At 44.9% G+C, this 22061-nt stretch overlaps 1 protein-coding gene across 3 annotated transcripts in view; it reads left to right on the forward strand.

Moving 5' to 3' along the window:
• WWP2 (WW domain containing E3 ubiquitin protein ligase 2) overlaps positions 1–22061 on the forward strand; it is a 181078-nt gene that overhangs the window by 130774 nt on the left and 28243 nt on the right. For all 3 annotated transcript variants that reach the window (XM_050773320.1, XM_050773322.1, XM_050773321.1), the window contains one exon: positions 16960–17049. In XM_050773320.1, coding sequence (XP_050629277.1) covers positions 16960–17049 — 90 coding nt within the window. The remainder of the gene's footprint in view (positions 1–16959; positions 17050–22061) is intronic.

A 22061-nucleotide genomic window follows, 5' to 3' on the forward strand; every position in this document is an offset into this window, starting at 1 on the left:
TGCCTAAGTTCTATATTCGAGGTTTTACACTGTTCATTCTTTCATTAGACAAATATCTGTTACTGTTTAAGAGATGGCAGGTCCGGTGCCACGTGGCTTTTTCAACCCAACAGAACTCATCATCTTACCCATCCCATCCTGGCTAGAACCTGGTCCTCCTCCTGGGAATGGTGCCACCATCTGCCCAGGTGACCTTCAAGCCATACATCTTTCCCCGTCCCTGACATCCATTCAGTCATCAAGCCCTGCCTCTGGGCCTCCAGACTGTGCTGTCTCAGCTTCCCATGCTGATCCTGCTTTGCGTTTATCACAGGTATAATTTGCATACCATTTATTGAGTGACCATCTCCTCCACCATACTCTAGGTGCCATACGGGCAGGGATTGTGTCTTTCTTATTTGCCTCTGCGTGTCCAGCACCTAGCACGTATGTACCTAGCCTGGCACATAGTGGGACTCCAGGAAATAGTTAAATGAAACAATGAGTCTCTCTTTTTTTTTTATTTAAAATTTTATTTTACGATTTTTTTTATGACGCTTTAAGTTCTGGGGTACATGTACAGAACATGCAGTTTTGTTATGTAGGTATACATGTGCCATGGTGGTTTGCTGTACCCATCAACCCGTCATCTACATTAGGTATTTCTCGTAATGCTATCCCTCTCCTAGCCCCGAATCCCTGACAGGCCCCGGTGTGTGATGTTCCCCGCCCTGTGTCCATGTGTTCTCATTGAAACAATGATTCTCTTAAACAACTCTTACATCTGCCCACGTGGCCACATGCTTTTGCAGTATTCCAGACCAAATTACCATGATCTGTCACTCAAGTGACTGTTTTTACCCTTTCCCAATCTATTTTAACTTTTGTTTTTTTGAGACATGGTCTCACTCTGTCACCCAGGCTGGAGTGCAGTTGTGCAATCTTGGCTCACCGCAGCCTCAGCCTCATGGGCTCAAGTGATCCTCCCACCTCAGCCTCCTGAGTAGCTGGGACTACAGGCGCCTGCCACCACACCCAGCTAATTTTGTTTATTTTCATAGACACAAGGTCTCCCTATGTTTCCAAGGCTGGTCTCAAACACCTAGGCTCAAACAATCCTCCTGCCTTGGCCTTCCAAAGTGCTGGGATTACAGGCATGAGCCACTGTGCCCAGCCCTGTTTTAACTTTTAAAAATAAAACTCTGAGCCGGGCGCGGTGGCTCAAGCCTGTAATCCCAGCACTTTGGGAGGCTGAGACGGGCGGATCACAAGGTCAGGAGATCGAGACCATCCTGGCTAACACGGTGAAACCCCGTCTCTACTAAAAAATACAAAAAGCTAGCCGGGCGAGGTGGCGGGCGCCTGTAGTCCCAGCTACTCGGGAGGCTGAGGCAGGAGAATGGCGTGAACCCGGGAGGCGGAGCTTGCAGTGAGCTGAGATCCGGCCACTGCACTCCAGCCCGGGTGACTGAGCGAGACTCCGTCTCAAAAAAAAATAAAATAAAATAAAATAAAACTCTGATCATGACCTTTCACCACTTGGAATGCTCCAGTGGCTTCATATTGTCTTTGTGAATAAATTCCCAAATCCTAGGCCTAAAAAGGCCTGTGTAATATGACCACACCTACCCCTCAAGCCTTCAGTGGGATCCACTCCACGTCTCTGCCTAAGCCATGATAACTTAACTTTATTTATTTATTTATTTATTTATTTATTTATTTATTTATGAGACAGAGTCTCGCTCTGTCACCCAGGCTGGAGTGCAGTGGCCGGATCTCAGCTCACTGCAAGCTCCGCCTCCCGGGTTTACGCCATTCTCCTGCCTCAGCCTCCCGAGTAGCTGGGACTACAGGCGCCCGCCACCTCGCCCGACTAGTTTTTTTGTATTTTTTAGTAGAGACGGGGTTTCACCATGTTAGCCAGGATGGTCTCGATCTCCTGACCTCGTGATCTGCCCGTCTCGGCCTCCCAAAGTGCTGGGATTACAGGCTTGAGCCACCGCGCCCGGCCAATAACTTAACTTTAATTTGACAAATGCATCACCCTCTCTCCGGACTTAGGACCCTCCCCTGTGCTGGTCGCTCTTTTTGAAACCTTCCTTGCCATCTTGTCCATTAATTCCTATACATCCTCAAGTGTCAACTTAAATCAGTAAATCCTCTGGGACTCCTCCCTGATTCCTGGCAGACAAGAGGAAGCGTGTCCTTCCTCTGTCACTCTTCTCACACCTGTCATTGCTTGTTTTCTGCCTCTCTGCTGTTCTTGGCTCTGCACGCCAAGGTGGCCAGGAGCCTGGCAGAGAGTAGGCCCCCAAGACTTGTTTGTAATGAATGGATGAATACTTTTAAATGCCATCTTTTTTTTTTTTCTTTCCTTCACCTAGATGAATGTTTTTTGCTTCTTTGATGCCTCAAAGAAAGAACAACTATGACAGCAATATTGCATTTTCTTCCCAAGGGCAAGAAAGTTGAGCCTAATGCTGTCATTCACTGGGTTGACTGGCTTTGGGTTCAAATATGCATCTCTTGTAGTTCAGAATACTTTTTTTTTTTTTTTGAGACGGAGTGTTACTCTGTTGTCCAGGCTCCATCTTCCAGGTTCAAATGATTGTCATGCCTCAGCCTCCCAAGTAGCTGGGAGTACAGGCATGCACCACCACGCCTGGCTAATTTTTTGTATTTTTTGGTAGGGCCAGGGTTTCACCATGTTGGCCAGGCCGTGCTCGAACTCCTGACCTCAAGTGATCCACCCTCCTCGGCCTCCCAAAATGCTGGGATTACAGGAGTGAGCCACTGCACCCAGCCCTCAGAATGCTCTTCTCTGTTCATAAAGGATCGCGTTTCCCGCACTGGCAGATACTGTGCAGCACGGCTCATCTTCACTGAGGCAGTTGAGCTAAGCTTGATTGCTTTCTGGGCCCTCCAGGGGACTCTGTCTTTCTAACTTTATCTTCTCAACTCATCCAATTTCCCTTACTGAGTGACAGGAGCAAGGTTCTCTTGAGGATCTAATGGCTCTATTTTTCAGGTTACTGCTTTTTTTTTTTTTTTTTTTTTAAATTGAGATGGGGTCTCGCTCTGTCACCCAGGCTGGAATACAGTGGCATAATCATGGCTCACGGCAGCCTCAAATTCCCAGGCTCAAGTAATCTTCCTGCCTCGGCCTCCTGAGTAGCTGGGACTACAGGCGCATGCCACTATACTCAGCTATTTTTTAATTTTTTTAGTAGAGTGAGGGTCTTACTCTGTTGCCTGTGTGGATCTCAAACTCCTGGGCTCAAGCGATCTTCCCGCCTTGGCCTCCCAAAGTGCTGGGATTCCAGGCATGAGCCACTGCGCCTAGCTGCGTTGTCTTTTTGAAATACGCAGCAGATGAGACTTTGGCCATATGTGGTTACACGCATCAGAACATTTTAAGAACTGAAGGCTGCTGAAACCTGGGCTACAGAGGTCCAAATACAGCACTCCCCATCCCTTTTTCTCTGTCCCCATCTGTAAGCCCTCCTGCTTTCCATAACTTTTAAATTAACTAGCATAAAAGAAGCCAACTGGAGGGGTATGAAGTTTTCAGGTTGCAAATGTCTATGAAAGGAGGGGTGCCAGGAAGGTTTGGGGGGTCCTGGTGAGATAGTGGTTCAGGTCGTGGGCAACGGGAAGCGAGGCTGCTTTGGTCTGTGGGCCGTGTATTTGTTTTTTTCTCAGTGCTTAGCCCACTTTGGGGATCCAACGCTCATTATCAATGAGCCAACTGTGTGTACATGGCTTAGATAAACTCCAAGCGTGTCCCTTACAGTCTTTGCAGCTCCCTCGGTCCCACACACACAGAGGCACATTATTTTGCCCTGGCAGCCAGCACGCCACTGTGGTTTCTTACATAACGGAGGGCGTTGTGTTTGGACTGCTGACTTACCTCAGCTCTGCCATTTCACACCATGCTTTTTCTCCCGCAGCCATTGGCTGCCCCGTCTGTTTCCTGCCTCTGAGTGGAATTAATTGAGGAGGGATGTTTTCTAGATCTTTCGGATTTGCCATCTCCTCTACCCCCCTGCCCAATTATGGATATCCAGAGGCACTCTCTTGAGATGGCCCTTAAGACACTATCAAGGATGATAGCCTTGTAAGAGTTCTTGGATGTTTGCTTGTGGGGACACTCTAAGAGATGTTGGAATTTGGAGCTTCTCTGCTAAGTTATAAACCAGGCGCTGCCATTGAATTTCATTCCAAACTCAACTTCAGCACTAGCCAAAGAGCCTTACCCAAGAAGTTTTAAAACTGTACTTCTCAAAACTATTTGTGAGAAAACAGTCCTTTTTGGTTGTTGTTTTGTTTTAATTTATTTTAAAATATTCTGTCTATTGTGAATCCTTTTATTCTATACTCTGCTCAATGAGACAAATCTATTGAGCACATATGTGCATATTACAGTAGTGTCAGATTGGCACAAAAGTTCCTAAAGTGGGCCAGGCATGGTGGCTCATGCCTGTAATCTCAGCACTGTGGGAGGCCGAGTCAGGAGGATTGGTTGAGTCCAGGAGTTTGAGACCAGCCTGGGCAAATTAGCAAGATTTTGTCTCTACAAAAAATACAAACAAAAATATCAGCTGTGTGCACCTGTGTTCCTAGCTACTCTGGAGGCTGAGGCAGGAGGATCGCATAAGTCCTGGAGGTCGAGGCTGTAGTGAGCTGTGTTCAAGTCACTGCTCTTCAGCCTGGATGACTGAGTGAGACCCTGTCTCAGTTAAAAGAAAAAAAAGTTTCTAAGTGCTTAGAAACTTCAGTACTTTTCTGGTCGCAGAACAGTAACAGTTTGGCCTATGGGCCATTCTTTGAGTAGCTTCAGATTAAAGGATTACACTGCGAGCATCTGTATCTTTCCTCCAGTTTGTTTCTTTGCTTACTGTGGTTTAGTTCATGACTCTGCAGGGATTATTACATGCTTAGGTCACATGGAATAGTGCATGTTTCTGGCTTCCTCATCACCGTCTCAGAACTTAAACTCTTATTTCCAAAGATTCTACTGTTGTCGGAGGCTGGGCCATGAAATGTCTTCACATTATGTGTGTGTATTCATGCATAATTACTCATTTTCATATCTACTGCACCTTCTTTCCTTTTTTTGGAGACAGGATCTCATTTTGTCACCCAGGCTGGAGTACAGTTGCATGATCATAGCTCACTGCAGCCTCAACTTCCTTAGCTCAAGCAATCCTCCTGCCTCAGCCTCCCAAGTAGCTGGGACTACAGGCGTGCACCACCATGCCCAGCTAATTTTTGTACTTTTTGTAGAGACAAGGTCTTGCTATGTTACCCAGGCTGATCTCCAACTCCTGGAGGCTCAAGAGATCCTCCTATCTTGGCCTACCAAAGTGCTGGGATTACAGGTGTGAACCACCGTGCCCAACCTTACTACGCTTTCTTGAGAGCTTCTCAAGAGCAAGGAATATTGTGTCCGTCTTTGTGTTCCCTGCACCCAGCACACAACTTGGCTTCCAAGGAGAGGGAATGATGTGTTACATGAGTGGGAAAATGATACCACATTCTCAGTGGCCCTTAAAATTTTTTAAAGTTTCTTTTTGATCTTATTATAAAAGCCCATTGATGGAAAATTAGAAAAAAATAGGAGGCAGGAGAAGAACAATACATAGCATAGTACCAACAGTTAACAAACACCCACCCAGATCTGACCATTGGTATTTCTTTTTTTTTTTTTTTTTTTTGAGACGGAGTCTCGCTCTGCCGCCTAGGCTGGAGTGCAGTGGCCTGATCTCAGCTCACTGCAAGCTCCGCCTCCCGGGTTCACGCCATTCTCCTGCCTCAGCCTCCTGAGTACCTGGGACTACAGGCGCCCGCCACCTCACCTGGCTAGTTTTTTTGTATTTTTAAAGTAGAGACGGGGTTTCACCGTGTCAGCCAGGATGGTCTCGATCTCCTGACCTCGTGATCCGCCCGTCTCGGCCTCCCAAAGTGCTGGGATTACAGGCTTGAGCCACCGCGCCCGGCCATTTCTTTTGCACCTTGCGTGTATTTTTTTTTTTAAACACTAACTACAACTATTGTGTATCATAAAAGTTTCTAACGTGCTGGGGACTGCGCAGTTTCTTACGTAGATTATTTCATGCAGTCTTCCCTCTGTGAGAGAGCTACTTTTATCCTCATCTTGCAAGTGAGGAGAACTTAAGCAATTTGCCAGGCACCACATATGCAGATACACATATAACACACATCTACCAAAATGTGATAATCTTCCAATATATGCTTTTAAAATTCATTCATTTTTATTGTAAAATATTGTAAGCATGCAGATACAATTGGAGAAGAATGTAAGAAATACCTGTGGCTTACCATCTTTAGCTCTGTGCTGCATTTGCTACAGGTCTCCCCCTGTTTTTCTGTTTGTTTGTTTGTTTTGTTTTTGAGACAGAATCTCTGTCACCCAGGCTGGAATGCAGTGGCATGGTCTCAGCTTACTGCAGCCTTTACTTTCCAGGCTCAGGTGATCCTCTCACTTCAGCCTCTCGAGTACCTGAGACCACAGGCACATCCTACCATGCCAGGCTAATTTTTGTAATTTTTGTAGAGGTAGGGTTTTACTGTGTTGCTCAGGTTGGTCTCGAACTCCTGGGCTCAAGCGATCTGCTCCCCTAAACCTCCCAAAGTGCTGGGATTACAGGCGTAATCACCGTGCCCAGCCCCTGAAGAGGTCTTTTAACCACCTGTTTTTAATCCCTTGATGTGTAAGATGTTACCAGTATAGCTGAAGGTTCCGTGAACTCTCTGATCTCATTCCCTGTATACAGTGATACATGGGACTTGGGACATGCATTTAAACTGCTATACGGTATTCTGTTAATGAATAGATAAAAATTTACCCATTTACTTGTTTCTAGACAGCTATAAACAATGGCTGCAGTAGGCCGGGCACAGTGGCTCACGCCTGTAATCCCAGCACTTTGGGAGGCTGAGGTGGGCAGATCACAAGGTCAGGAGTTCGAGACCAGCCTGGCCAATATGGTGAAACCCCATCTCTACTAAAAGTGCAAAAATTAGCCGAGTGTGGTGGTGCATGCCTGTAGTCCAAGCTACTCGGGAGACTGAGGCAGAAGAATGGCTTGAACCCGGGAGGAAGAGGTTATAGTGAGCCGAGATTATGCCACTGTACTCCAGCCTGGGCGACAGAGCGAGTCTCTATCTCAAAACAAAAAAAATCAAAACAAAACAAACAGTGAAACAATGGCTGCAGTAAGGTTTTCCTGTGCATGCCTTTTTGTGTACATAGTTTTTTCTTTTTCTTTTTCTTTTTTTTTTTTTTTTTTGAGACAGAGTCTTGCTCTGTTCCCCAGGCTGGAGTGTGCAGTGGCACAATCTCAGCTCACTGCAACCTTCGCCTCCCAAGTTCAAGTGATTCTCCTGCCTCAGCCTCCCAAGTAGCTGGGATTACAGGCGCCCACCACCATGCCTGGCTAGTTTTTGTTTTTTTTTAGTAGAGACACGGTTTTGCCATGTTAGCCAGGGTGGTCTTGAACTCCCAGCCTCAGGTGATCTGCCCACCTCGGCCTCCCAGAGTGCTAGGATTACAGGTGTGAGCCACTGCACCTGGCCAGTTATTTCTTAAAGGTTTGTACAGTAACTGGAATTTCTGCATTATAGGAAATGAAGATCTTCAAGTGTAGTAGATATTATCAAATTGCCTGAATCACCTAACCAGTTCGCACTCCTGTGAACATGCGTAAGCATTCCTGCTAAAACTTAGTGTTGTCAGTTGTGTTTCATGTGGGCCAGTCTAATGGGCGTGAATGGTACGTCTTTGAGGATTCAGTTTGAAGTTCCCTGATTACTATTGAGATTGAACCTCTTTTCACGTGCTTTTATTAGGTTCTTTGGTTTCTTCTTTTGTAAATTGCCTATTTATTTTTGTTCATTTTTAAAATTTGTCTGTATATATATTTATTTTTAATCTGCAGGATTCTTTTTTGTTGTTTTTGTTTTTTTTGAGATGGAGTTTCACTCTTGTTGCCCAGGTTGGAGTACAATGATGTAATCTTGGCTCACCGCAACCTCCGCCTCCCGGGTGCAAGCAATTCTCCTGCCTCAGCCTCCCGAGTAGGTGGGATTACAGGCATGTGCCACCACACCCAGATAATTTTTTTTTGTATTTAGTGGAGATGGGAATTCACCATGTTGGTCAGGCTGGTCTTGAACTCCTGACCTCGGTGATCCACCTGCCTCGGCCTCCCAAAGTGCTGGAATTACAGACATGAGCTATCACACCCGTCCAATCTGCAGGATTCTTAATAATGCTAGATACAAATTGCTTCTCAATTATATGCATTGCAAATATTTGCTCCCAGTCTGTGGCTTGTCTTTTCACTTTGTTTATGGTGCCTTTTATTGTACAAGAGTTAATAATTTTAAATAGCCAAATCTGTGATCTTTTTCATGTGTCTTTCGTGTTTTGTCTAAAATTTTTCCCTACTCCGAAGTTATATAAAAATGTTACAGGCCACACTTGGTGGTTCATGCCTGTAACTTCAGCACTTTGGGAGGTTTAGGCAGGTAGATTGCTTGAGCCCAGAAGTTCAAGACCAGCCTGGACAGCAAAAGGTTAAAAATAATTTTTTAGAGGCTGGGTGCAGCGGCTCACGCCTATAATCCCAGCACTTTTGGGAGGCTGAAGCAGGAGGATTGCTTGAGCCCAGGAGTTCAAAACCACCCTGGGTAATATGACGAGACCCCGTCTCTATTTTTCAAAAAGAGAATTAAAAGGATTTTTTATAGATGCATATATTTTAATGTTGCCAACTTTTTTTTTTTTTTCTTTGAGGTGGAGTCTTGCTCTGTCACCCAGGCTGGAGTGCAGTGGCGCAATCTCAGCTCACTGCAACCTCCACCTCCTTGACTCAAGCGATTCTCCTGCCTCAGCCTCCAGAGTAGCTGGGACTACAGGTGCGTGCCACCATATCTGGCTAATTTTTTGTATTTTTAGTAAAGCCAGGGTTTCACCATATTGACCAGGGTGGTCTCAAACCATTGACCTCAGGTGATCTCCCCGCCTCGGCCTCCCAAAGTGCTGGGATTACAGGCGTGAGTGCCTGGCCAGTGTTGCCAGCCTTTATGGAGGAGCTTGGGCAAAGATAAAAAAGATAGGAAGAAAGAGTTAATTCAGGAGCTTTGGTAGCTGCTCCCATGCCATCCTGTGTTTGGAAGGCATAAAGTGCTGGTTGTTGAGTTATTAAAAGGTTAGTGTGCTTAGATTTAAAGGCTAGTTCCTTATTTCAGGAAGGGTCCTTTGGGGAAGGACTGAGTTTAACACATTTCCCACCCAGTTTACAAAGGACCTACTGAAGCACTAAACACAGTGCACAGGAGGTATGTTCCATTGCAGACAGATTTCTGACTCATAAAACAGCCTGAAAAGATCCCTACAGAAGAAATACATCTTATGGTTCTCCCCGGAAGTGGCGAAAGCTTGGGGGAAGAACAGGACTTGGCTCAGAAACATTTATTATAGGAGCATAGAATAAGAAAATGTGATTTTATGTAGCTTTTGCCTGTGGGGAGCTGAACTTCTGAAGAGGCAGCTTAAAGAATACTTGAGTACTTCCAGTGTATTCTTCCTAAGTTTAATTTTTGTCTGAGTAACCAGCAAGACGTCTTTTCTTTAGGGCGTGAAAGGGTTCCGATGTGGTCTAATTTTCTTTTTTTTGAGATGGAGTCTCGCTCTGTCGCCCAGTCTGGAGTGCAGTGGCGCGATCTCGGCTCACTGCAAGCTCCGCCTCCTGGGTTCATGCCCTTCTGCTTCGCCTCCTGAGTAGCTGGGACTACAAGGCGCGTGTCCCCACACCCGGCTAATTTTTTTGTGTTTTTAGTAGAGACGGAGTTTCATGTGGTCTTATTTTCTAATGGAGAGAGTGGATTTTGATTGAGTTAGCTTTACTAATAATACCCAGTGCCTTTGTCAATAAAAAGTAAGCAAATTAATGAATAATACAAGCTGATAATGCTCTTACCAAGACTGAAATTTGGAGCATTTTGGTATACAATTTATAAGGGCCATTTGAAGAGAATTTCTATTAGCCAGGTGTGGTAGCAAGTCCCTGTAATCCCAGCTACTTGGGAGGCTGAGGCAGGAGAATCACTTGAACCTGGGAGGTAGAGGTTACAATCAGTCAAGATTGCACCACTGCATTCCAGCCTGGGTGACAGAACGAGACTTCGCCTCTAAAGAAATAAATAAATAGAGAATTTCTCTAATATTCACTTGAACTCTTTGCCCAGCTTTAATCCCTTTTAGCTTAATCCTATTCTTGGTGAAATGGTGATTCTCTTCAAACAAGTGAATCTGACCAAGAAATATGGTGATCAGAATGGCTGAACACATACTGTAACAATGGGTAATTGAGCATTAATTTCCTGAAGACATATAGGAAACCTTTGACAGGAAAACGTGGTTCAGAAGACCAGACAACTTCCTTTCCGGTAACATGAGAGAGATGTTGATGTTGTTCTAATAATGAGATAGAGATATTTAGCCTTTAACCTGTTAAGATGGCAGTTGTGAGTGAATTGGGATGTGGGGGTGGAACATGGTTCATATACAACTGAACCAAAGGTAGCTAACATCCATCAGAGCAAAGGTAATTTAGGGAAAAGAAAAAGTACCTAAGATTAATTGCAGTTGGAGACTGCTTTTAAAGTACTTTGAAGTACAAAGACCTCATGTAGTCCATGATCCAACCAAATGTTACTCATTGAAGGCCAAGGAGCAATGTGTTGGGTAGGGACTTAAAACAAGCTTGGTGCTTTGAACACTGTTCCTGAGAGCATCAATGGAAGCTATTGAGGGGGACAGGAGATGACCCACGTGACCAAGATGCAGTGTTGAGACCCATGGGTAGTTTGATTGAAAAGCCTTTTAATCTCAGTGTGAAGGAGTTGCTTATAAGGGACAGAAATGTAACCTCTGACAGGGATGTGCTGATGAAAAGTTGATACCAGTGTCACTTTCTTGGCATGGGGGGACCAAACCAAGACAGTTGGAGGCTCCATCTATGTGGGTCAGTGGCCACTGAGGAGGAACAGGAATCAGGAGGCTCGTCTGGTTGGTGATAGAATCCACCGACTGTGCTGCGTGAATGAAGGGGAGAGATTTGTGTGAATTATGAATAGCCGTGCAGGTGAGGGAGGAGTGAGGTTCTGTGAGAAAGGAAGGAAGGTCAGGTCGTGGATCAGGGAGGACCCACAGGGACATTTAATCTGAGCAGGGGTCCAGTTGCAAAAGGGAAAAATGTAGATACCAAAAAAGGTGATGGAAGAAAGCTCTTGTTCCTCTGGTAACTATTCTTCTCGCTAAGCCAGTTGAGGGGGGTTCATAGAAGGACATTGAGCTTTGTGGGACAATAATAGTCCCTGAAAGAGAGACTTTCATTTCCAGCATCAGCTGCGATCAAAGATGGAAGGGTGGGCCTTATCTGGGCCTGTGTCCTCTGAAGACCTGCTGAAACTGTTGAATATAAGGGAAGAGGACTCAGCACTGATTTCATTTCTGGCAGTGTGTGGGAATACCACTGTCAATTACAGACATTTATTTCATGGAATTTGAAGCGTTACCCTACCTTCATATTAAAACATTAGCCAAAGTGTAATCAATGTTTCTCTCCTTGTCTCAAATGAACATAAAAGATGTCAAAAGTGGAGACTGCTGATAATATGAAAGTTAAAAGAATTTTTTGAATAGAGAAAAATGGCTGGGCGTGGTGGCTCACACCTGCAATCCCAGCACTTTGGGAGGCCAACATGGTGAAACTCCGTCTGTACTAAAATACAAAAAAATTAGCCGGGTGTGGTGGCACATATCTCCCAGCCACTCAGGAGGCTGAGGCAGGGGAATCGCTTGAACCCAGGAGGTAGAGGTTGCAGTGAGCCGAGATTGCGCCATTGCACTCCAGCCTGGTGACAGAGCAAGAATCCATCTCAAAAAAGAAGAAAAAGAAAAGAAAAGAATAAAGAAAAATGTGTTTAAGTTTTGTTTTTAAACTCCAATTGCTACTCTAACAGATATTTTGTCTTTAATAAAAGGGGCAGCCCCTCAAATATTAGTTTTCCAAATAGTGACTGAAAAATGAGCATACTAATATTAGGGCTTTTGTGACACAAAACTGCCCAAAGAACTGTTTTCAAGGAAGGGAAGGATGCAGCTAAATTCTTAGGGAGTGCTGGAGAGTTCTCAGCTACTTAAATCGCATTAGGAGCAGATGTTAGAGAGGCTTGCTGCCGTTGGCGCTCAGCGCTTTCATTTTTTAATACTTACCCTTAAGCCAAATATCTTTCTCAGGACTTTCTTCATTTCCAAATTCAGATGAACAAAGAGGGTATCAGATTTGCTCCTCTGTTACCGAGCAGACAGAAGGTATTTGGAGAATACTGTAGTATGTCGGCTGCCTTCTGTGCTAGAAGGCCCTGCCAAATCCCCACAGATGGAACACCAGCCTCTTGAGCTGGCAATATTGTTACTCCTTTGTCTTAAAATCAGAAGGGCATTCAGAGGGAGAAGATCTTTGACTATTCCTAGTGCATATTTTCTTTCTTTCTTTCTTTTTTTTTTTTTTTTTTTTGAGTTGGGGTCTGTTGCCTAGGCTGGAGTGCAGTGGTATGATCATGGCTCACTGCAGCCTCCAACTCCCGGGCTCAAGTGATCCTTCTGCCTCAGTCTCCTGAGTAGGTATGATTACAGGTATATGCAAGCACATCTGCCTATTTTTAAAAATTTTTTTATAGAGATGGGATCTTGCTATGTTGCCCAAGCTGGCCTCAAACTCCTGGTTTCAAGTGATCCTCCTGCCTCAGCCTCTCAAAGTTCTGGTACTGCAGGCATGAGCCACTGTACCTGGCCCTAGTGTGCATTTTCATCTGACCACTTTTGCCAGATCCTGCCCTTTTGGTAAAATACTAAAGGGAATATGAAAATCTCCCTTTTGCAGTGGGAGGAACCAGGGCATCTGGGTCAAATCCCCAGGATTCTCATCAGTCAGAGCCTTGAGCAAGAATGCCCAGGAGAGAAAACATCCCTAGGTGCTATTTAATGGTGTTTGCCATGTTAAATAAGTGAGCAAGAGGCCATTAGCCTGAGGCTGTCTCTGTACTTCAAATTCTTACATAGTGAACTACAACCTAACTTACTACAGAAACCAACCAAAACCCAAATTAGGAGTGTGTGTTTTTTGTAACAAATAGCTGGGTTTCAGCCAGTCACAGGCAGGTGGCTGATCAGACCATGCCCAATTAAGGCAGATGCCCAGCTGTAGCCATTTAGATGATTTCTCTACCTTGCTTCCATGTTCAGCCTCTAAAGACTTGCTCCTCTCACTGCTTGGCAGTGCTCTCTGAACCTCTCCTGGTTCTGAGTGCTGCCCAGTTCATGGATCATTCTTAAATAAATTTGGTTAAATTTATTTTGTCTAATGTTTGTCTTTAAACAGTAGTGCTCTGGTCCTCAACCAAGAGTTGTCCACTTTGGGGATTGTGTAGAACCTCTAGATCTCACTGTTCTTGGGGCCAGGCCTCCTAGTGGTGCAAAATGTGTAGCTTCGTCCAGAAAATCAGATCTGAGCAGAGGGTTGTGATTAAAATGGAACCTAGAAATGAAGACTGTGGACCCATTACAGGTTGAGCGTTTCTGTGCTGAAATGCCCCCAAATCCAGAACTTTTTGAGTTCTGACATGATGCTTAAAGGAAATACTCATTGGAGAATTTAGGATTTCAGGTTTTCAGATTAGGGATGTTCAGCTGGTATGTATTCTGCAGATATTCTAAAATCTGAAAACGAAAGTCCAAAATCTGAAACACTTCTGGTCCCAAGCATCTAGAGAAGGGCCTACTCAACCTGTATAATTCCTCCCTAGTCATTTCGATCCTACCTCGATGCCAGTGCTAGGAAAACTGCTCACTTTGAGATCAGCATTGGGAAGGCATCTGGCACATGGTGGCCATGTAGAAGAGCCCCTATAAATTTCAGTTCATCTTCCTTTTCTTCCTGTTCTTCCTTCCTGCAAAGCATGGTGAAATTCATGGGCTTGGGGGGCAGAGCTGAGTTTGAATCTCATTGAAGAGTTACATAGTTTCTCTGAGCCTCAGTTTCCTCAGTGGTGATGGTAATTCCACCTTAAAGAATGGAGGCAAGGATTGCATACATGGTGTAAGCCTGTAGCTCATGGTAGATTCTCAGTGGTGATGGTGCCTCCTCTGCTTCTTCCTTACCTTGAAAACCTTATGTATCTGTTCCTTTTTTTTTTTTTTTTTTTTTTTTTTTTGAGACTGAGTCTTGCTGTGTCGCCCAGGCTGGAGTGCAGTGGCACAATCTCGGCTCACTGCAAGCTCCACCTCCCAGGTTCACGCCATTCTTCTGCCTCAGCCTCCCAAAGTAGCTGTGACTACAGGTGCCCGCCACCACACCCGGCTAATTTTTGTATATTTTTAGTAGAGATGGGGTTTCACTGTGTTAGCCAGGATGATCTCCATCTCCTGACGTCATGATCCGCCTACTTCAGCCTTCCAAAGTGCTGGGATTACAGGCGTGAGCTACTGTGCCTGGCCTTATGTGTCTGTTTCTGGACTAGCTTCTGAGGGGCTGATCAATGCAGTCCACTAACCAGACATCCCAGTTTAAATGAGAAATGGCATTAAGTACAGGTGGTATCTATCAGTGTAGACACATCAGGCTTAATAGTAGAAGTTAGGACACTTTTGTTTGTATACAGTTAGCTCTGCTCTAACATATGTGCCCCTAAAAGTCACCACGTGATGCAAAATTATGCAGTTAAAACACAGAGGGGCTAGGCACGTTGGTTTGTGATACTAGCACTTTGAGAGGCTGAAGTGGGAGGATTATTTGAGCCCAAAAGTTCAGGGCCAGCCTCGGCAAAGCAAGACCCCAAGTCTACAAAATAAAATGATTAGCTAGGCCTGGTGGCATGCACTTGTTTCCCGAGCTACTTGGGAGGCTGAGGCAGAGGTATCACTTGAACCCAAGAATCAGGCTGCAGTGAACTTTGATCACACCACCACACTCCAGCTTGGGCAACAGAGCAAGACTCTGTCTTTAAAAAAATAAAAATAAAAATATGTTAAGAGGATAAAAACCACAGGGCTTCTGGGGAAAAATGAGTAGGACGTAATGCTAAAAAAATTTGTCAGTGACACATTAAAAAAAAATAGGAACCTAATAATGATAGCAGTTTTACACATGTTAAATGATTACGAAATAGATAACACTACAGTAAATATGGCATTTTCTCTTGAGAAGACCTGAAGTTTGCTTGTGGAAGCAGGTGTCAGAAGTTGGAGCTTGTGAGTATTACTGTGAACTGGTGCATGGAGGGCTATCTGAAATCAGATGGGAGTTGTAACTCCAGATGTTGACAGTGTAGCCTATTAATACACTGTAAACTGAGGAGGCTGCTAGATACCTGTGGGTTTTGTGTATTCTTGTGTCACTCGGTTTAGCTGGGGGAAGTTTTCTGTGTTCATCTAGTGTTTCTCACAGACAAAATCATGCATAAGCAAACAGAATTTCCATTATGCTCACATTGTCCGCTTCTCTGTATCAGTAGCATTGGAACAGATTTGCATTTTTAAAACAAGCATTACAGCAGAACTGACTGTAGTAGCTTGCCAGAAAAGGTCAATTTCTCCTAGACAGTACCCAAAAGTAGAAGTAAATAAATTCAGTGTAAAACATAAAGGCCTGCAGTACCATTAATATCCTTGAGAAAGTGGTAAGCATTATATAAATACATTTTTACATCCTTTATATATAGGTTACTATGTTCTGGGGAAGTAGAGTTATTGTCAGACATCATGCAAATAACAGGAGTGTGGAGAATGGGTGGTCCTTGGCTGTATTTTGTACTGATCAGGCTTGTGTCTTATCTCTGAATCACCTGATACTTTGGCATTCTTTCAGTAGTGCAGATGAGCCACCCTCAGCACCTTGAGCTTATATTAGCTTACAAACAGACTTGACTTTATAAGTGGAGCAGTATAAAATAACAATACATTGTGTTTCTGTATTCACCCAGATCTCTTTTAAGATACGCTGTAAATGAATCCTATATTACAAAAATAAATGTAAGCATGAATATATATGATGCTCGGAGAACAGGGGTAGTCATAGAACCTGACTTTAAGCCGGGTGCAGTGGCTCACTCCTATAATGCCAGCACTTTGGGAGGCCAAGGTGGGCGGATCTTCTCATTGAGCTCAGGAGTACCAGACCAGCCTTGGCAACATGGCGAGACCCGTCTCTATCAAAAATTAAAAAATAAAAATAGCTGGGCATGGTGATGTGTGCCTGTAGTCCCAGCTACTTGGGAGACTGAGGTGGGAGGATTGCTTGAGCCTGGGAGGTGGAGGCTGCAGTGAGCTGAGATTGCACCACTGCACTTCAGCCTGGGCAACCGAGTGAGACCCTGTCTCATTAAAAAAATAAAGAATCTGTGACTTTAACAAGTTGGGTAGATGAAAAAGACTGGAGGGCCTATAGATGATCTTTTGGAGGGGTCTGTGAAACCCAGAAATTGCAATACAAATTTTTGTCATAAGTGCATTTTGAAGGGAAAGGGTCCTCATCTTTCATCATGTTTCCAAAGGGACCTTTGATTGTGAAATGGTGGAGAAATGCTAAATTGATTTTTAAATCCATGGAATATATATTCCTACGGGTCATTTAGGGAAATTTAGAGTGATCTATAGTGGATGCTGGTCCATTGATTCCATATAGGGGAGCTATTATAGTTTCTTCAAGCAGCACTCCTGGCTGGCACCCTCAGCCACGCAGGAACCGGCTTCACCATTGGGTCAACCTCACATGTCATCTTTGATGCTTCTTGTAAATTAGCCACATGAGTGGTGAAGGTCTTCCTTTCTAACAGGGGCCTATGCCTTTCCACTGTGTGTCTCATGCTACCCTTGACTTTATTTTTCAGATGGGAACAGCGAGAGCTGCCCAATGGACGTGTCTATTATGTTGATCACAATACCAAGACCACCACCTGGGAGCGGCCGCTTCCTCCGGGGTAAGTCATCCCCTGAGAAGACCTGAGACTCTGGAACTGACACCATGAGTCACCCAATGGCTTCTTGAAATGGTCCCTTTCTGCAGAGGTAGCATAGCACAGTGACGTTTATTCCGGGTCACTTGATTGCTTTTCCTATCCACTTACCTTAATATTGCTCCCATGTCTTAGGACATATTAGAATTATTAGGCTGGGCGCGGTGGCTCAAGCCTGTAATCCCAGCACTTTGGGAGGCCGAGGTGGGCAGATCACGAGGTCAGGAGATCGAGACCATCCTAGCTAACACGGTGAAACCCCGTCTCTACTAAAAAGAATACAAAAAAAAAAAAAAAAAACTAGCCGGACGAGGTGGCAGGCGCCTGTAGTCCCAGCTACTTGGGAGGCTGAGGCAGGAGAATGGCGTGGACCCGGGAGGCGGAGCTTGCAGTGAGCTGAGATCGCGCCACTGCACTCCAGCCTGGGTGACAGAGCGAGATTCCGTCTCAAAAAAAAAAAAAAAAAAAAAAAAAAGAATTGTTAGAGGATCTCTGGGAAACAAAAGGCGCATGGAAGGCCAAGATAGAGCATTGCTGCGTTTCACCGTGCCCTGTGCCCCGCCTGTCCCTAAAGGCAGAGTGCTTCTCATTCGGCAGGGCTTTGTGAGAATGCCGCCAAGTTATCCAAAACCAAAGGATGAGAGAGGCTTCCAAGACAGGGAAGACTGTCCAAGTTCAAGGAGAAGGGATTTGGTTCCCTGTCTGCCAGGGACAGAAAGTTCTTTCCACATGTGTCTCCTGGTCCCGAGAGCTTTCAAAAGGGAACGTATTCTGCTTCAAGAAAGAGTCACCTCCCAGTGAAGTAGCCATGAAGCGCTCCTGTATAAAATATACATACTTCCCCCTGCCCTGAGTTTGTGGAGGGAAGGGCTGTCAGAAGTGGGGACTCTCAGGAGAGCCCACGTGGCTTGTTTGGTTCAGCTGTCAGGAGTGTGCCACACACATCCCACCTCATCTTCTGGTCCCATAATTCTCCGTGGATGGGCTGCTTTTAGCTCCAGTTTTCCAGTAGAATGCTTGAGTTTTCCTTTTTTCTGTACCTCCTGGAGGATGAAACTCATAACCTGTCATCATCAGTGCTCACTCTGTTTTCCACTTTGACTTGAAGTCAAATAAGTTACGAAAGTTAAACATGGACTTCTCAAATTAAATAAATAAATAAATAAGAATAAAAAATAAAAACAGGTTGAGCATTTTGTTATGAAAATTATGAAAATGTTCTTATTATGGAAAATTTCAAATAGATATAGAGAGAATAATATTACAAACCCCCACATAGTCAACATTTAGCTTCAAAAATTATCAACTCATGGCGGGTTTTGTTTCATCTGTACAAACTAGTCGGCACACTATGATGGCCTGTGGGCAAAACCCAGCTCTCTGACTGTTTTTGTAAATAAGGTTTTATTGGAACACAGCCACACATATTTGTTGACTTATTGTTTTTGGCTGCTTTTGTACTTCATTGGCAGAGTTGAGTAATTGCAGCAGACTCTATGGCTTGCAAATCCTAAAATAATTACTTTGTGTGGCCCTTTATAGAAAAAATTTGCTAGCTCCTGATCTGTAACCCTCCACCCATCCCCCACGTTCTGATCTAGGTAATTTTGAAGCAAATCCCAAACACGAACACAAACACATCATTTTTCCATATTTCAGTATATATTTCTAAAACATGTTCTTTTATTAAAAGTAAAGCTCCAATATCATTAGCGGTATTTTGTTTATATTATCAAATACCCAGTCAATATTTGACTTTCTATAATTGTGTCACAAATTAAACATTGACTTTAACAGTATGTATTACACACTTGTACTTTGTGTACTTTATAACGTGCACTTTAAAACAGCAGGAGCTCTGTGTACTGTGGCTTTTTTTTTTTTTAGATGGAGTCTCGCTCTGTTGCCCAGGCTGGAGTGCAGTGGTGCGGTCTCCGGCTCACTGCAACCTCCACCACCTGGGTTCAAGTGATTCTCCTGTCTCAGCCTCCTGAGTAGCTGGGATTACAGGCGCCCACCACTATGCCCAACTGATTTTTTGTATTTTTAGTAGAGACAGGGTTTCACCTTTGACCAGGCTGGTCTTGAACTCCTGACCTTATGATTCGCCTGCCTCGGCCTCCCAAAGTGCTGGGATTACAGGCGTGAGACACTGCGCCCAGCCTACTGTGGCTTCTTCTTAACCTTACTGGTCTAGGAGGGATGTAGGCCTTGACCCAATGAACATTTGCATGGAATTTAAGTAAAGATATGCAGTGATATCTTCTAAGGATGGCTGGGGACTTGCTCTCCTCCCGGTGTTGAGGTGGGACACTACTAATCAAGCTGTCTTATTTCCAGGGTAGTTTTCATGTTTTCCTGGGAGATGGCTCACCTGTACACCCTGCATAGCTTATTAGTTCTTCCTGAGTTTTAGATCAAGAACTTTGGTCCTCTAGCTCTCATTTCTGCTCTGTAATCACAGGGGATCCAGAGAGAACAGAATGAATGCTTAAGCTTTCATTTCTCATTAATGGTAGAAGTCCTGCCTCCAGGGAAGTATTAACCATGATGAAAACAATTTTGAAACTACAGATGGAGCCATGATCTCTACAGACCTAGTCCCCGGGGAGCAAGATTGAACCAACGATTCACTTTGTCATGGCCATCCCTGTATAGGAAACCCACAGGAAACTCGTATGAGAATGGGTCCTTCTATCCAGGAGCAATAAGTATTGGACCTAGTAGCTCAGGGTGAATGCAACCATTTGCTCATCAGTCACTCTTAAGCTATGCTCAGACCAGAGGTAAGCGAAGAGTGATCACTGCGAAACAGCAGGATTGAGGAGGCCTCACAGAGGGAAGTGGCTCCAACTCCTGCAGGAAGATGATCCAGGTTGTGGGGACAGCGGAGGTGGCTGCGTGCATGTGGGAATGGAAAGGATATGGATGGGGAAGGATGCACGGGGCGGTTATGCTGGAGTGGAAGGGTTGTATGAAGTAAAGATGCTCAGAGTGTCCCCAGAGGGGCTCTCAGGTTTGGGGAAGATGCCCACTGGAGCCAAAGAGGGTGGAAGGGCTGACTGGGCCTCCAGTCACTGTTCTGCGCAATATTTCAACTGAAATAAAGAGTGCAGTTGTGCTGCTTAGAAGTAGAAATTCAACACAGCAGAGCACTTCTAGTTAAACATGTGGCTTGAACATGTGTTCATTTCTGTTCTTCCTGAAAACCCACTAAAATAGTAATAAAGGTATTAAAAAGGCATAAACCTTCAACAGTAAAGGAATGGAGGAGGAGAAACAGCATATGGGAGATGTTAATCAAAGTTTAGTTTCTGGTAGATAAATGGCAGAGCTGAGAGAACCGAAACCCACACCTGCAGGATGAGGAATCCACCAAGAAGCCGGCTGATTTGCACCATGGGGCCCTGGAAAGCCTCAGCGATTAGAGGCACCAAGGATGGGTGTGGAATGAGATTAAAACCTTGGCTGGGCACGGTGGCTCACGCCTGTAATCCCAGCACTTTAGGAGGCTGAGGCGGGTGGATCACGAGGTCAGGAGATTGCGACTATCCTGGCTAACACGGTGAAACCCCATCTCTGCTAAAAATACAAAAAGATTAGCCAGGCGTGGTGGCACACTATCCTGGCTAACACGGTGAAACCCCATCTCTGCTAAAAATACAAAAAGATTAGCCAGGCGTGGTGGCACACACCTGTAGTCCCAGCTACTTGGGAGGCTGAGGCAGGAGAATTGCTTGAACCCGAGAGGTGGAGGTTGCAGTGAGCTGACATTGCACCACTGCACTACAGCCTGGGCGACAGAGCAAGACTCCATCTCAAACAAACAAACAAACAAACAAACAAAACCTCATTGCTTTTAGATCAGTGGGAAGATAAGTTGGAAGTTTGTGCAGGGATTTGGATTCACACACACACACACACACACACACACACACACACACACACACACACAGAGCCTCATGCCTGCCTCTGACATTGAGAAGCTGCAGAGAGAGCGGGAGGACCTGGTCTGAGGACACAAACTATAGCTGAAGGCCAGGATGAACTCAGAAACAAGAGATTAAATGCAGATGGTATCTCCATTCCCCAGGCTGAAAATTGGAGGGTAGTTTTGTTTGTTTGTTTTTGTTGGGGAAAGTGTTCAGTCTAACAGAAAGAAACATAGATTGTGATATTTGGGAACCTTCTAGTGAAATAGCTGAGACTCTTCCTGGTCACTCTGTAGTTTGTGGCGCCCAGCTGAGGATACAGAAGTTAGTCAGTGTTTTAGTGGCTCACTGTTAAATGTGACTGAACACAGCTGGGCGTGGTGGCTCACACCTGTAATAGTAGAACTTCCAGCGGCCAAGGCGGGAGGATCACTGGAGTCCAGGAGTTCGAGACTAGCATGGGCAACATAGAGAGAACCAGTCTCTACGAAAAAGAAAATAATAATTTTTTTTTTTTGAGACATAATTTTTGCTCTTGTTGCCCAGACTGGAGTGCAGTGGCACAGTCTTGACTCACTGCAACCTCTACCTCCCAGGTTCAAGTGATTCTCCTGCCTCAGCCTCATAAGTAGTTGGGGTTATAGGCACATGCCACCATGGCCAGCTAATTTTTGCAAATTTTTTTTCTAGTAGAGATTAGTAGAGATGGGGTTTCACCATGTTGGCCAGGCCGGTTGGCTGGTCTCGAACTCCTGACATCAGGTGAGCCACCTGTTTAAGCCTCCCAAAGTGCTGGGATTACAGACGTGAGCCACCACCCCAGCCAAAACAAAAAAAAAAATTTAAATTAGCTGAGTGTGGTGATGCGCGCCTGTGTTCCCAGCTACTCAGGAGGCTGAGGTGGGAGAATCACTTGGGCCTGGAAGGTTGAGGCTGCAGTGAGCCGTGATTGTGCCACTGCACTCCAGCCTGGGTGACGGAGCAAGACCCTGTCTCAAAAAATAATAAGAAGAAGTAAAAATAAATGTGACCAAACAGCCAAAG

This window comes from Macaca thibetana, chromosome 20 (genome assembly GCF_024542745.1).
Source record: "Macaca thibetana thibetana isolate TM-01 chromosome 20, ASM2454274v1, whole genome shotgun sequence".
Taxonomy (NCBI): domain Eukaryota; kingdom Metazoa; phylum Chordata; class Mammalia; order Primates; family Cercopithecidae; genus Macaca; species Macaca thibetana.